This window comes from Gopherus flavomarginatus, chromosome 7, assembly GCF_025201925.1.
Source record: "Gopherus flavomarginatus isolate rGopFla2 chromosome 7, rGopFla2.mat.asm, whole genome shotgun sequence".
Classification (NCBI taxonomy): Eukaryota; Metazoa; Chordata; order Testudines; family Testudinidae; genus Gopherus; species Gopherus flavomarginatus.
This window is the reverse complement of record NC_066623.1, coordinates 104,839,828-104,856,693: the sequence shown is the minus strand read 5'-3', so window position 1 is coordinate 104,856,693 and position 16,866 is coordinate 104,839,828. Positions and strand designations below refer to the sequence as shown.

Sequence of the window (16,866 nt, the reverse complement as noted above, 5' to 3'; positions counted from 1 at the left end):
ATATCCTTTATAGAACCAATTTCTGTTGGTGAAAGAGACAAGCTTCTGATCTACACAGATCTCTTCTTCAACACTGCAAACATAAGACTCAGATGCACAGCTTGATCAATTTCAAAATATCTTTGATTCCACACACTCTCTAATCATCACCGAACATACTACATTTCAGACTCTCAGCTGGGCTGACCACAAGGCACCCTTTCATCTAGACAGATTTGTTCTGTTAGGTGGCCTGATGAAGGAGATATTTGTCAGAGAAGGGGCGGGGGAGGGAAGTTGGTTAGCATGCTCCTGCTTTGTCCAGGTTTCTAACTTTATTTGCATTTTAAACAACTGTTCTGAACTTGTAGGTTCTTAATTCATCAGGGAGTTCACTATTACTCTCCAATGCTTCTTCTATAAAACTATAAAAATAGTTGATTATATTCTTGAAAAGAAGCAAGAAAGGAACAAATCAGCGTATTTTACTCAATCCTAATACTGCTGATTTATACTGTAACAGCAGGCAGGTGGTGATAAAAACCAAGCGTGCTGTGGCACCTAGGGAGTGCAGGGAGCCTGTGCAGCTAACACTGGGCTCCAGTAGAAGCGGATTCCTAGGTTTTGGAAGACAGAGTTGGGAGCTTAGCGCTTCCTCTTTCTAGGAAGGAAAGAGCTGAATCCTGGAGCTATCAATGCACTCGGGGGAGCTAACAAAGAAGGGAAATGTGACAAAAACACCACATCACCTGTGGGTGATCGCTTTTCACTCAGCGATCACTCTGTATCAGACCAATCAGTCCTCACCTTCAAAGGCAACCTGCACAACACGTTCAAAAGATGAGCCTAGGAGTTTAAATCAAAGAACCTTTGCTAGACACTAAAAATCATGGACTGAATAGAAACACCGGAATTACCGTTTATTACAATCTATAACCTAGAATCTAACAACACTCCCTGCCCCGTTACCTTTTTCCCTCCCCCCTATGACTAGAACCAATGGGCCCTACTTTTGCTAAACAATCCCTTCAAATGGTGTATTGCGCAGTGACTCTCTGAGTCAGTTTCCCAGCCCCGAAGCAGCGCTCTGGGCAGCTCCAAAGCTTGTCCTGCTCACGGACAGGAGCCGGTCCGGCTCAGGCAGCAGAGGGGGTGCGGGTGTCTGCCCAGGGGCCGGGCTGAACGCTGCCTGCCCCCCGCCCTGGAGGGGGAGGCGGCTGACGTCAAGGTCCAGCGCGGGCCCGCCGGGCCGGTCATTAAAGCTGTGCTGCGCGGGGGCATGGCAGGAGCGGCCGGTGCCGGTGTCAGTGCCAGCCCGGGGAGCAGCCGCTGCAGGAGCGGGGCCGCCGCATCCCGCTGAAGTTAGCGCCTGAGCCAGCCCGGGCTGGGGCCTCGCCTCCCGGCGCTCCGCGGGCTGGGGCTGGGGCTGGGGCTGGGGCTGCCGCGGGGAGCGGGATGCCGCCCGCGGAGCGGGAGAAAGGGCGGCGCAGCGGCTCCCCGGCCCGGCCGCCGCCCCAGCGCGGGGCCAGGGCAGGGGCGGGCGGCAGCCGGCCGCAGCCCCCCCTCGCAGCCACGGGCCGGCGCTCGTGCCGGGTGCCCAAGTGCGCGCGCTGCAGGAACCACGGCGTGGTGTCCGGCCTGAAGGGCCACAAGCGGCTGTGCCGCTGGCGGGACTGCGCGTGCGCCGGCTGCCGCCTGCTGCTGGAGCGGCAGCGCGTGACGGCCGCGCAGGTGGCTCTGCGGAGGCAGCAGCGCGCCGGCCAGGTGAGCAGGGGGCAGCTCCGCGCGCCGCCCAGGCAGGGCTGCAGTGGTGTGGGTAGAGTCTGAGTGCTGGGGGTGGGGGAGCAAATCTCCCGCCTGGTGAGATAAATCTTCTGTTGAGAGTTGCTCTATTAAAGACACAGGAGAGCTGGGTTCTGTGCCTGGCTTAGCCACGGGCCCGGTGTGCCTCAGTTTCCCTATCTGTAAAATGGGGATAATGGTACTGCCCTCCTCTGTAAAGTGGTTTGAGCTCTGTGGATGAAAAGCACTAGGTAAGAGCTAGCCTTACATTTTCAGTAGCTCTACCCCTGTCCCATACTTGATTTAGTTTCGAACAGCCTTGCAGTTGGGGCCCTGGCTAGTTTTAGTCCATTTTAGAATGATGATAGAGGTTAACAAACATTTTATTGTATTTGTTAAATATGCCTGCAAATTTGAAAACTGGATAACTGCTGAATATATAATGCACTACTTAGGCTCCTGCCATAAATCCATATTTAGCTACCTAAATAAGTAGCCAGGTTTTCAAGTGCCAAACACCCACCAACTCCACTGACTTCAGTGGGTGTTCAGCACTGTTGATAACAGAGCCACCTATTTAGGTGCCCAAATATGGATGTCAGAACTTAACTATATTATGAAATACTTAGCTCTTACATAGCACTTTTTATGAGTAGGTCACAAAGGGATTTACAAAGGAGGTAAGTACCATTATCTTTCCCTTTGGCTGTTGTTCTTAAACATCTTGGTTTAGGTATTTCTTACTATGTAATTGCTTTACTTAAGCTTCAAGAAGATGGAGCTCTGGGTAAAGCTCGAAAGCTTGTCTCTTACCAACAGAAGTTGGTCTAATAAAAGATATTACCTCACCCACCTTGTCTCAGGGTATTTAGTATGAACCGTAGGATCAAGACCTTTTAATGCTGCTGTGTGTGTGCACTAACAGTACTATTTTTGTATTATTTCTGTAGAATTAGACTGCAGCCCCAAACAATTCAGGGTTGAAGTCTCAGTTCCTCTGTAACTATCCTAGTATTAAAGGACTGAGGGAAGTACCAGTAGACCAGCCTGACAAGCGTTTTCCAAAAGAATCTGCTATCCTATAGGAAAAGGAAATGTAGATTGTGATGTTCTAAACAATCTCCTGTTGGATGAAATCATGGTGCAGTAGCAAGTCTGCTTTTTTGTTTTTTTTTTTTGGCAGAATCCTGTTGTAATTCCTCAGTGGCGTGAAGGAAGATGGAGTAACTGACAAAAGTTATTTTCCTTTCTTAAATTGGCAACAATATGAGTGTTTATTCAGGTAGCTAGATTAAGTTTCCAAATCTCTAACAAGAATTGCATTTAACAAGGTTGAATACATACTCAATATTCACACAATAGGATGCTATCATTTTTCTTCATTTTGAGTGATGTTTTCCCCCGTCCTTCAAAATACTTTCAATATTCTTGCTATACTAACTTTAGTAGCAACTTAGTAATGAAAATATAAGCCCCCAATCAACACTTACAATTTAGTTCAACATGGCTGTGATGCTCAGGGGTGTGAAAAATCCACACTGCTGACTGAAGTAGCTATCCCAATCTAGCCTGCTGTAGACACAGCTAGCTTGATGGAAGAATGTTTCCACCAACCTAGGTGCAATCACTAGTGGTGCTGTAGTTCCTGCAGCCATGGAAAAAACTCTTCCATCGCTGTAGTCTGTGTCAGCCTTAGGGGGTGCGCAGTATAGCTAAAATGGTGTAGCCATATCACTGTGGTGCCCATAGTATAGACATGGCCTGAAATGGATTGCATGGTTTATCTTATTTTCTCTTTCCGTAACTCTGCACAGGTTAAGAAAGATGAAGATGAACATTCTCTGCTATCAACCAGTTGCAGATTAAACTATCAGCACTATCCCAAGAATACCAGCAGCTGGGCCAAAAGCATACTGGCAGGTAAGGATCTGTCTATCTATGGCCTCAACTTGGCAAGATACTTATGCCTCCTTTTGTGACACTGTCCATCCCAAAATAGCCTCTGTAACAGTTGGCCTTTGGAATTTCCAAGAAGGATGCTCTGTCTCAAGGTAGAGTACATCCCATATTTCAGTTGAGGAACAGATTTAAGCTAAAATTAAACATGTTACTAGTAAACCAAAACAAGTGCCCTGTCCAGTTTAAAGTGGATGTGTAGACAAGGCCAAAAGTGCAAAATTTTGACAGCATGGGCAATTAACCTTTAGAACAGACTAGCAAGGGGTGTCATGGAGTCATCTGAAATCTTTAAATCAAGACTGAATGTCTCTCTAAAAAGATATGCCCGAGTTCAACCACATTATACTAGGGCTTGATGAAGGAATTATTAGGTGACATTCTATGGCCTGTGTTATGCAGGTCAGATTAGAATATCATAATGGTCCCTCTTAGTCTTAGTGTGTGAACTGAATGGAGATCAGGCATAGAGCTGGGTGAAATTCTAAAAGAATTTTCATAGAAAAATGTGAGGTTTTTTCAGTGCCTATAACTATCCAATTGGCAGGTTGCATTGTATTTATTTGTTTTTATTTTTTTTGGAACAAGACATTTCATTTAGACTTCATTTAGAAAAAAAGTAGAAATGTTTTGTTTCAACTTTGATTTGAAATAGCATTTCCATTCAAATTTGGCTAATTAAAAAAAAAAAAATAAACCAACACCACACCACCAAAAAATGGGAAGACACCTGAAATGAAATGAAAAAACTTAGGGGGGGGGGAGTTTTGGTCAATTCAAAACAATCTGAGTTTTTGATTTAATGAAAAAAATTAAATTGTTTTGAATTGAATTGGATTGGATTTCTTTGGGGAATTCATTCAGCCCCTGAACTGAAAAATCCATTTTCTCATTTTTACTTGGGAAGAAATGTTTCCTTTTGGGCATGTTATTCTATAACTGTCTTCTGAAGCAGATGGTTCTGGGCACTGTAAAAGATGGGATACCGGACTATACAGAGCACTGGTCTGATCCATTATGATAATTCCTGTGTTCAGGGCCGACAAGGCGGTTGGGGAAGCCGGTACAAGTTACTGGGGCCCAGCGGTTCGGAAGGGAGCCTAGGGCCTGGCTTCGTTGGCCCTGTTTAGCCAATCCGCCCTAGCTGGGGGGCCTGAAAATTTTTTTTCACCGGGGCCTGAACCCGCTCTCGGCAGCCCTGCCTGTGTTCCTAATATATTGGCAGTGATGGATGTAGTAGGGCCACAGGCAAGAAGCTATGATACCTGCATTGACTTGAGTGAGAATGCTCAGGCCCTATGTTTGTGAAGCCCCTTGTACATTTTATAGCACTGAATAGTTATTTAGATTTTAATCATAATGCAAAAAGTATAGTTCCACTTAAACAAAAACCTAGCCTTGCTAGTAAACTTTTTGCAAATACAGGACAAGGATCATGGACTTACGAGGAGAGGCTGAGGGAACTGGGCTTATTTAGTCTGCAGAAGAGAAGAGTGAGGGGGGATTTGATAGCCTTCAACTATCTGAAGTGGGGTTCTGAAGAGGATGGAGCTAGGCTGTTCTTAGTGGTGGCACATGACAGAACAAGAAGCAATGGTCTCAAATTGCAGTGGGGGAGGTCTAGGTTGGATATTAGGAAAAATGGTTTCACTGGGAGGGTGATGAAGCGCTAAAATGCGTTACCTCAGGAGGTGGTGAAATCTCTGTCCGTAGAGGTTTTTAAGGCCTGGCTTGACAGAGCCCTGGCTGGGATGGTTTAGTTGGTGTTGGTCCTTTTTTGAGCAGGGGGTTGGACTAGATGACCTCCTGAGGTCTCTTCCAACCCTAACCTATGATTCTATGACTGCTAATGATCAAAAATGTGTTTCTACTTTTCATTTTTGTTAGCTAGTCCAGACTAGTTAGAGGGTTAGACAGGCTATCCCTTACACGATTCATGTAAGAATGAAGTGAAAGTATACATGACTGTTTTTTAAATTAATAAAACCTTTCAAATATTTCTCGGCGGCACTAAAATAATATTGTCCATTTAAGATAAGTTCCTAATTTATAGGACAGCATGGTGTACCAGACAGAGCACTGGACTGGGAATCAGGAGTCTAGGCAAGTTACTTTCCTGCTCTGCATTTTCCCTCTCATCCTTTGTCTGACTTGCCTAGTTAGACTGTAAACTCTTCGAGGCAGGGTTCAGGGAGGTCTGCTAGGACATGTCTGCACAGCATTTAGCACAAAGGGGCCCTGATCTTAGCTAGGACTTACAGTACACTACAGTAATGTACAGATAATGGATTATGATAATGATAAAGAGTACTAAAGGAAGCTTTTCATTTGTTCTCCTAGGGTATAAACCTCCTTCACAGGAAAACCAACTCCTCTTTTCTAATCTGAGTGAGAGAATGAGGAAACGAAGAACATTTGCAGATAAAGAGCTGGAATGCATAATGCTGGAGAGAGAACTTAGGCAGAGAGAACTAAAGGACTTAGCTGTAGCTCAAAGTCTACAAAGACCAAATGAAGACCTTTTACCAAGCACAGAAACAAACCCATTTAGGACTGGACACAGCCAGCTTCGTGACTCATCATATTTTAACCACAATTTGATAAATGTTTGGTTTCCTTTGATACATTCAAGCACAACACTTTATCAGACTAGAGATTTTTTCCTGCCAAACGTAACTACTTTTACATCAGACCAAATTGAAAGCAACCTTTTACAGAAATATACCATTATTAAGAATGCAGAAGAATATGCACAAGTGTGTAAGGAGCTGGCTCAGGCCAATATTTTATCCAAAGCACTTGGCTCCTTTCAGAGCGATTTGAGATCGAAGGCAACAAAAACACAAGCAAGTTTTGAAAAAGTTAAACATTTTGTATCCAACCAAAAGCAGGACATCGGCTCAGAAGGTGTTATCTTACAAAATGATCCTTCCATACCAGAAAAGCAGCACGTGAGCCAACATGTGAAAAATAAGTGTTCTCTGGCAAAGGAGAACCTCAGACACTTAGCTAGAGTATCCCAAGAATGCTATTCAGCAATGAAAATTAAAAATCAGAGCTTGTCATTTTCAGTGGAATCCTTGTTAAAAGTCTAAACATATATTTAGGGCCCAGTTCTACTACTTTGGAAGTCAGTGACAAAATCTTACTGACTCAATGTATCAACTGTGTGCCTGATTCTCTAACCCTCTCTCATATGGGTAGGCCCACTGACTTGAGTCTGATCATCATGCTCCCAATGAAGTCAATGCAAAACATCCAGTCTTTAGTGGGAGTAGGTTCATGCCCCCAAATGGGACTACTTGAGTGAGTAGCAAGGTCAGGCTCGGTCTTGAAGATAGTGTTTTTCTTAACTCGCAGTCAGCACTCTGAAAGTACTCTATGTAGTAGTATTTTAATAGTCTGTTATTCTAACAATGTATGTTGTCTGTATATAAAATAGTTGTAGTTTTAATTTCTTTATTTAAAATACTATCAAAAATATATAGAATTACTGTAGATTTTATAACTTAAACTAAACATGTATTTGGGGATGGTGGGTGATATTTTGGCTTTTTTTAAAATTACGTGTTAGTGCATGTATTAATGTGCAAGACAATTAAATGGGTGTGTTTGCATACTAAATAAAAATGAAAAGGCGTCATTTTGTGGAAATGGAAAACCAGTTTATTTGAATAAAATGGGTTTAATTTGTTGACGTAATATGATAAAGGGCACATTTTTACACCATTGTTCAACATATTAAGGCCTCATTCAGTTGACACATTGGTATAAACCAGGACTAATTCCAATGAAGCCTAATCTAAAGTCCATTGAAACCTTTGGAAAGACTCCCATTGATTTTTAGTGAGCTTAAACGAGCAGTGAATCAAACCCTAAAATGCATACAAAAAAAAAAAAAAAAGTCCAGCATTTGCTCTGTTTTCAGCATACCTAATGGAATATTCAAGCAAAAAATAATGTAATCATATTTAATATGTACACTCTGCCTTGACTGTACGAGACAGATTCTGGGCCACATCCTCAGCTGGTATGCACACAGATGAAATCTCTAAGATCCCAATAGCAGCCTAGTAGATATTCACAGGCAGAATTTGGTCCCAAACTGGAGAGGGTATGCTACAGGGGGATGTGCCCTTGGGGAGAGGAAAAGACTTGCCAATCACTTCAAAGATCCATGCTCATGCCTTACATAGGGCTACATTATGCCATTGATAACTAGAACTTCCACTAGCAGGTAATAGGGAGCTCTGGTTAAAAAATGACTTGTATCCAAATGGATTTTTAGGGAAGGGGATTCAAGCATTGCACGTGTGAGAATCTCATTCAATTAACAAGAAAACGAGCTTTTGCAGGATAGCTTGAGGGGGAAGGTTGCCCTTGTATTGACTGGGTTATTCCTGTTCTTCGCACAGTTGAGTGCATCTACATTAGAAAGATTGGTTTTCCCCTCCCCCACATCATCACTGGATCTGCGCTGCTGGTGGAGAAACAGACATGATTTTCCTGGTGAAGACAAGGACCACAAGAGCTTTGGTTTCCAGTGCTGTGATGTTTTACATGAATTTTAAATTAACCTACAAAAATAAGTTATATAAGGGTTGACGAGAACAACATTAGGGCCAAGTTTCTTTTCCCAGTGCCTGCCTTAGCAGCTTGTCTTGACACCAGGGAATCCATTGAATCCTCCCACTAATCCACACAGTGGCAATGGAGTCAATCTGCTATTCACCCTACCAAGGAGGGCAAAGGACTACAGGAATAATGTAATAGCTGGTAGTCTAGCCCAAAGGAAAAGCTCAGATGGGGTTCCTGTGGCAGTGACCTCTGTACACTCCTTGCATGAGCTCCCCAAGTTCTGCTCCCCATTTTGTGTAGCAGTGGTGGATTAATTCTATGGTAAGAACAGAGATTCTCTCTAGGAGAACAGACCCTTCCAAATGTAATGAGAAATCTTGTATTTGAACAGCAACCAGTCCCTGAGTAAAGCAGCAAAATTCAAAGGTTTATTTTGTCAAGATCTCACTCAAAGATCAGGAAGTTATCTTTTTTAACCGGATAGCTAATAGAACACAGGCCTGGTTTCTGGAATACAGTAGCAATAGTAAGAATCCAACAAAAATACGAGTGACTATATTGGATACAAATGGCCCAGTTTTACACTATCATTCAAACACATATTATGCCACTTATAAACACACTCAAATCTGTTAACAGATTTCAGTGGTCCCCTGTCAGTCCTATCTGAAGTGCTATTGATTTCAATAGGATTTATGCACACACGGGGTTTCCAGGATTGGGCCAAAATGTTATGTTTGACTATGATGTATCTTATTAGGTGCTGATAAATTTACATTTATTGGCCTCAATTCTAACTCTGCCAAAACTCCCATGGATATAAAGAGGATATGAACCAAATAGCTGACAGCGTTACCGTGAAAATTTTGTGGACAACTTCAATATTTGACAGCTGTCAGAGACACAGTAAGCTCTTTGGGGGAGGGGCATCTCTTTGATGTGTTTATACAGTGCCTAACACAGTGGGGCCCTGAGCAATGACAGGTTCCTTCGTGCTGCCACAGTATCAGTTAATATTAAAAAACAACCAACATCACCAGATGTGGATATGCAGAAAATTCTGAACACATGCACAATATACAGTGAAACTCTAGCTGTAATCATAGCTTGGTTGGCAATGTGACCCAGAGCACCAATTGTTATCTCATGCAATGGAGAAGATAAGTGTGAGTGGCAGCACCCTCTGAAATAGTGTGAATCCAACGGCTCATAAATATGCGAGAAGGCCATTCCTGGGTTCAGACAAGTCATTTAGTACATCTGAAATTGAAAGCAATTCCATTTGTTTTCAAAAAGATGAGAAGATTTTGTCTCCATGGTATTACAGAGTCTGGACCTTGTACTCACTTATTTGTATTTGTATTATGGTAGTGCCAAGAGACTCCTATCAGGCTGCAGGCTGCATAGTGGTGGGTAGTGTATACGAAAGGACAGTCCCTACCCCCAAAAGCACACGGTTTAGGTTAATAATGTCTAATCATAAGTATTCTCTTAACTTTTCATTATGATGCAGCTATGTTTGTATCCTTACAAAATGTTTTTTCAATGATAGAATATTAAATCCTGATCTTTATCATGAAAGATCCATCTAAAACATTGGAGTAAAATTCAGGATTGAAAAATTTACCCTTTATTCTTAATCTTACAAAAATCCGGTTAACAGAAGACTTTCAGTTAAGGATAATAAATGTTAGCCCACCATTCTCAAAGTCACTGTTCAATTACTTAATATAGGCTGGAACCTAGATGGCTGACTAAGCAGCGTAAAAGGCACTGTTGGAGCCATGCTTTGGTTGATATACATTCAGTTTTTTTTAATTGAAGTGTTCATCCACTAAGTAAGTTTAAGTTGATTAAAAGCTGAAGAGTGTTTAATCAAATTTTCCAAGCGCATTGAATTGAGTTTAAAATGTAATCAACTTAAAACAAATAGTACAAAACATTAATCTAATATGTCAGTTTCAGGTTGACTATAAAGAAAACACTATTCTCGTGACCCATGACCTTGATGCTTATTATACAATACAAAGTCCCCCATCATAGAAATGGAACACAAAACCTTTCACAATTCATTTCTTCCCCACTTATGCAGCTAGTGTGGGCCATATTGGAGACTGTGTGAGAGAGAGGTTTTATTTATATAAGAATTTTGTAGTGCACATCACCATAGTATTTGAGTAGTAATCTGATGAAGACTAGGATCACAACTGATAATTTATACAAGGGCATAGATCTGCAGAAATCTACAAGAATTAACCAAGTTAATGCACATAATATGCCATCTAGGCAGGAGAGAATATTTGTGGTATGTAGTAACTGGCAGTAGAGCTGCTAAAAAAAACAGGGATATCTTGCTAGGACAGATCCATAGCACTGCAGTGCATATGGTAGCATATGAAACAAGGGGCACAGGCATTTGTAAATTTGCAGTGAGCTATTTTTTTAAACCTCTTTCAATTTGACATGGAACTCATGCACTCCTGCCCTTTGCAGATGGCACTGGTATACTTAGAAATCACTAAGGCCTCAATCCAGCAAACCAATCAATCACGTCCTTAACTCAGAAGCCCATGAGCAGTCCCATTGACTTCAAAGGGATTATTTGTATGCTTAAATGCCTTGCTTGATCAAAATCTAAAAACCAGTAATGTTATTGTGTACAAAGATTCCGACTTCTGCTGAGGCCATGGTACTACTACTTATATCAGCAATAACTTAGCAGCCATTTCTGCACTAAGCTATTTTTTTGGAACAGTGGTTTTCAATATGTGTTCCATGGGCTCCTGGTAGGGTGACCAGACAGTAAATGTGAAAAATCAGGACAGGGGCTGGGGGGTAATAAGAAAAAGACCCCAAAATCGGGACTGTCCCTATAAAATTGGGACATTTGGTCACTCTAATCCTTAAGGGTCCATAGATTATGTCTAAGATTTCCAAAGGGGTCCACACCTTCATTCAAAATTGTTTAGGGGTCTGCAAATGAAGAGAGGTTGAAAACTCCTGTTTTGGAATAACTGAATTGCTTTCAAGGGCATTATACAGAGTAGCTGGACTTCCTTTACACTTCCCATGTTGTCACATTCCACATCCCTCTTTGTATCTTTTGCAGAGCTTTTGAAAATCTTCTGCATGAGCCCATTTAGTGGGCAAGCTGTTATGGCATCGTATCAGTAGTAGGTTTGCCTTGGGCTTTTGAGCCAGTTTTACTATCAGTTTCATACTCTATGCAAATTACAGGACCATAGACAATAGCACTTAATTATTTACACTCAAATATTACCTAAATTAGTGCTTGCAACACTCCTGAGAGATAGCAACTATTTTATTCCTAATTTTTGAGATGGGGAAACTGAGGCACAGAGCAGTTAGATTTGCCAGAAACCACAGAGCAAATCAATGGAAGAATAAAGACTACAGCACAGATCTCAGAAATCCTAACCCTAATCTTAATCCACTAAACAACAGTGCCTTTCAAGTTGGTACCTTCTACATAAGGATTTTTTTACACTATGCAGATAATTCAGTCTAAAAAATACTCCAAGCATAAAACCTTCATGAAATGTCCAACTGCACACAAGTGCCTGGTGCACCCAGCATACTCCTAGACTAACCTTCTAGTTTGCAGCTTGGTAAACACAAAAAAATGCTGAGAAATGTGTGACAAGTGGTTCAAAACCCTTGTTAGATCTCAGTCTTGGTAGCCTAGCATTCCAGTCTCCCATAGTAGTCTGACCTAGCATGACACTTGTAACCAACCTATAGGAACATTATTTCATTTTTAAAAGTTTTTATTGCTGTGTTTCTAAACAATCTGAGTCTACTACTAACAAAGGTGTCATTCGCCCCAAAGATACTGGCATCGTCTAGCTTCTCTCCTGCCCTGCCCCCCAGCCGCAGCTCCCTCCACAGTCACACAGTGTCCCCTACACCTTTCCCTCAGCCAGGGCTCTCCTAGGACTAGAAGAGATGCAGTAGGCCATGGCTGAGGTGATTGCCTCTACCGTTACAAATTCCTAGGGCAGAATCCACAAACCAATGTAGGCGCTGCTACACTTAGGCCAGGTCTATGCTACAGACCCATCATCAGTTTAACTACGTTGCTCAGGGATGTGGATTTTTCACTCCCCTGAGCAACATAGGCCTGGTCTACACTACGCATTTAAACCGATTTTAGCAGTGTTAAAACCGATTTAACGCTGTACCCGTCCACACAATGAGGCCCTTTATATCGATATAAAGGGCTCTTTAAATCGGTTTCTGTACTCCTCCCCAACGAGAGGATTAGCGCTAAAATCAGTATTACCATATTGGATTAGGGTTACTGCAGCCGCAAATCGATGGTATTGGCCTCCAGGCGGTATCCCACAGTGCTCCACTGTGACCGCTCTGGACAGCGATCTGAACTTGGATGCAGTGGCCAGATAGACAGGAAAAGCCCCGCGAACTTTGGAATTGCATTTCCTGTTTGTCCAGCGTGGAGCTCTGATCAGCACGGGTGGCGATGCAGTCCCAATTCCAAAAAGAGTTCCAGCATGGACAGTATGGAAGATACTGGATCTGTTCTATCAGAGTTCCATTACAGAAGACGAAATGCCAAAGCATTTGAAAAAAATCTCTAGGCTATGATACAGAGTCCACAGCACAGTGCTGCGTGACATGCGTAACGGAAAGCCAAAGAATCAAATGGATGCTCATGGAGGGAGGGAGGGGGTACCGAGGACTCCAGCTATCCCACAGTCCCTGCAGTCTCCGAAAATCATTTGCATTCTTGGCTGAGCTCCCAATGCCTGTAGGGTCAAACACATTGTCCGGGGTGGTTCAGTGTCTATCTCGTCAATTTACACTCCCTCTCCCTCCGTGATAGAAAAGGGGAAAAAAATCATTTCTTGACTTTTTTATAAGTCACCCTATATCTAATGCATGCTGCTGATAGACAGGGTGCTGCAGCAGTAAACAGTAGCATCCTCTCTCCACCCTTCCCTGGTGGCAGACGGTACAGTGCAGAAGGACTGATAGCCGTCCTCGTCATGAGCCCGTGAGTGCTCCTGGCTGGCCTCAGGTGAGGCCAGCCGGGGGTGCCTGGGTAAAAATAGGAATGATTCCTGGTCATTCCTAGTAGATGGTACAGAACGGCTGGTAACTGTCCTCATCATAGCAACCGGGGGCTGAGCTCCATCAGCCCCCTCCCTTTCATGTGTAAAGAAAAGATTCTGTACTGCCTGGATTATCATAGCAGCAGGATGCTGAGCTCCTCTCCCCCACACCACTTAATGTCCTGCCTGGACTATCATAGCAGCTGGAGGCTGCCTTCCCCTTAATTTTATCTCACTAACAAGTCAATGTTTCTTATTCCTGCATTCTTTATTACTTCATCACACAAATGGGGTGGGGGAGAAACACTGCCACGGTAGCCCAGGAAGGTTGGAGGAGGAGGGAAACAATGAGTGGGGTTGTTGCAGGGGCACCCCCCGTGAATGGCATGCAGCTCATCATTTCTGCGGGATCTGACACGGAGCGGCTGTGCTCTCTGGTACACTGGTTCTCTAGTACACTTGCCCCATATTCTAGGCAGGACTGACTATTTTTAGATACCATAAAGGAGGGATTGACTCAGGGAGTCATTCCCATTTTTGTCTGCGCCCCCTGGCTGACCTCAGCCAGGGGCACCCATGACAGCAGCAAACGGTACAGAACGACAGATAACCGTCATATCATTGCCAATTTACAATGGCCCAGCAGACGGTACAGAACGACTGACAACCATCTCTGCTATCATGCAAAGGCAAATGAATGCTGTTGTGTAGCGCTGCAATACCGCATCTGTTAGCAACATCCAGTAGATATACGGTGACAGTAAAAAAAAGCTGAACGGGCTTCATGGTTGCCGTGCTATGGCGTCTCCCAGGGCAATCCAGGGAAAAAGGGCGCGAAATGATTGTCTGCCGTTGCTTTCCCAGAGGAAGGAATGACTGACGACATTTACCCAGAACCACTTGCGACAATGATTTTTGCCCCATCAGCCACTGGGATCTCAACCCAGAATTCAAAGGGGCGGGGGAGACTGCGGGAACTATGGGATAGCTATGGAATAGCTACCCACAGTGCAACGCTCCACAAATCGACGCTAGCCTTGGACCATGGACGCACACTGCCGAATAAATGTGCTTAGTGTGGCTCATTCACTCGACTTTATACAATCTGTTTTACAAAACCGGTTTATGTAAAATGGAATAATCCCGTAGTGTAGACGTACCCAGAGTTATACCAACGTAGCCCTCCACATAGACAGTGCTAGGTCAGCAGGAGAGCTTCTCCCATTGACACAGCTACCACTTCTCAGGGAGGTGGATTAATTATGCCAATTGGAGAAACTCTGCTGTGGGCACAGGAGCATCTTCACTAAAATGCTACAGCAGCACTGGGAATGAGTTAGGCGCTTGCCTTGCTCCCTGCTAAAAACAGCCAGAGGAGGTGCTGCTGCTGCCACACCTCCCTTATAACATGTATCTCAGGAGTTAAAGCTTTCATCTGGGATGAGGGAGACCTAGGTTCAATTCCCTGTGCTCCACACTATCTCTCCCACTTCCCTAAACTGGTTCTAATCACTGAGATATGGGATATTAGGATGTGGGGTTCCCTTAGTCTGTTGAGGCTGTTCACTGTAGATAAATAATGAAAGCATGATTGGGTCAGGGGGCACACAAGTGAGAATAACTCTGTAGTCCAGTGGTTAGGGCACCATTCTAGGGGGCTGGAGACTTGGGTCAAATCCTGCTGCTGCAATCATTCTCTCCTTCACTCCTGGGTCTAGATTATTGGGACTGGCAGGTAAATTTAGTGCCGTTCAGAAATATGGAAGTATTTGTGGGTGTCCTGTTGGTGCTTTATTGATTTTCCTTCCAGCATAACTACTTCAAGCTAAAGCTAGTGACCTTCCCTAATGCACTTTGCTTTATTGTGTAGTTTCGTGGGTGCTTTGCACTTTTTATTTACACAATAAAAAAAGAGACTAGAGGGAAAACAATGTTTCTTTATGTTAGAAGTATAGTGGCCTCATGTCAATATTTCTTTTCGCTCTATGCACTCAGACTTTATTTATTTTTTTAAACACTTTGGCTTCTTTTAAGGAGATTTAAGTTTCAGAGCAAACCCGTTACCAGCAACTTGCTCAGTTTCATATTGCACACTGGGCTGATCACATTTGTTATGTCTACCAGCTGATAGAGTTTTCTGAAAATATTTTGCCTGTAATGCAACCCTCCTAGTCTTCTGTTTTTATTGCAAACATGCAATTAATCACCCTAATTGTTCCAATTACCCAGAAGCCCAAGTTATTATGATAAAAAATAATGAAATTAGACTATAGTCAAAGTTTGAAAGTTTAAATGTTCACTTCAGTAAAGCGAAAATGAATTGAACTACTATTTATTTGTGTGGTGAGTTAGATCCTGTAATTCTTCAAGAATGCAAATGAGCAATCTGAATAATGATGAAAGTTGCCATAATGTGCACGATATTATTTGTAGATCTCAAAGTGCTTTATAAATTGTAATTGATTGTCACAATACAACCGATAGGTAAGTGAGTATTGTCACACTAGTTCTATAGATGAATGATCTGAAGAACAGAGAGGTTAAGTAATTTGTTTTAAGTCCATACAATGAGTCAATGGCTGAGCAGTGAATGGAACCCATGCCCAGGCTTGGCTCTAATTACTAGACAACGTTACCTCTCATGTAATACTCCTGCACGAGGACGACTTGAGGAGATTAACATACATGCACACAAAACAATGGTTAGGCAGTATTATAGTTGTAAATCAAATCAACAAGACCAAAGAAATTGAGAGAGAAACTATTGATACCCTTGGTTCTGTTGCTATATCTATCTAGGTGTTGTAATAACCTAGAATAATATATGTAAAATAATTGTTTTCCATCCTTTGTCAATGCCCAGATCTACAGCAATACTGCAATATGTCTGGTCCCATGGGGTGGTAGGTTTGGGTAAATGCTGCTTTTAATCATACCCAGTGTATTTTAGTTAGGGTTATGGAACAAAATTTCAATTCAGAAAGTGAAACCAAAACAGTTTTGTTCTTATATAAATTAAAAACACAGTTAAGAAATTCCCCCAAATAGTCCTTGTGCTAAGAGCTTGGATACTATAAATTTCACTAATTGGCATAAATTTTCACACCTACTTAGGAAATCCTTGCACATAGGTTTTAAAATTTAAATATGGACATAATCTTGACAGTGATCCTAGTGGGTAGGTCTTTAATAGTTGTGGCATTCCACAAAGGTTGAAAACATCCCCACAATTCCAATCAGCCTTGAAGAAAATAACTGTAGTGTAAGTGCTTCTCGTTAAAAGGAAGTGACCTTTGTATGTACGAAAAAAGCAAGTAACGTGACTTTATTTTGCACCCCAGTGGCTGATCAGGATGTGTCTAGTGTTTGCTTGAAAATGGTTTGGTTTTGAAACAAGAGGGCCTGATTCTCCCCTCATACTAGTGTAATTCCATTGATTTCAATGGGTTATATCTGATCAACACAGAGGTGACTGAGA

At 42.7% G+C, this 16,866-nt stretch overlaps 1 protein-coding gene across 1 annotated transcript; it reads left to right on the top strand.

Annotated features, from left to right (window-relative positions):
- Positions 1 to 1,434: 1,434 nt before the first annotated feature.
- On the top strand, positions 1,435 to 7,418 carry LOC127056024 (doublesex- and mab-3-related transcription factor 2-like). The gene is made up of 3 exons (XM_050963664.1): positions 1,435 to 1,743; positions 3,576 to 3,681; positions 6,058 to 7,418. Exons 1-3 carry the CDS (start codon positions 1,435 to 1,437, stop codon positions 6,810 to 6,812), a joined length of 1,170 nt encoding a protein of 389 aa, XP_050819621.1. The 3' UTR covers positions 6,813 to 7,418.
- The last annotated feature ends 9,448 nt before the right edge of the window (positions 7,419 to 16,866 follow it).

Bases quoted from the DNA above. Each gene is read 5' to 3' on its own strand.
- LOC127056024 (XM_050963664.1), top strand. From the start codon at position 1,435: ATGCCGCCCGCGGAGCGGGAGAAAGGGCGGCGCAGCGGCTCCCCGGCC. The intron at 1,744-3,575 runs GTGAGCAGGGGG...AACTCTGCACAG, and splicing joins GGCAGCAGCGCGCCGGCCAG to GTTAAGAAAGATGAAGATGA. The intron at 3,682-6,057 runs GTAAGGATCTGT...TTGTTCTCCTAG, and splicing joins GGCCAAAAGCATACTGGCAG to GGTATAAACCTCCTTCACAG.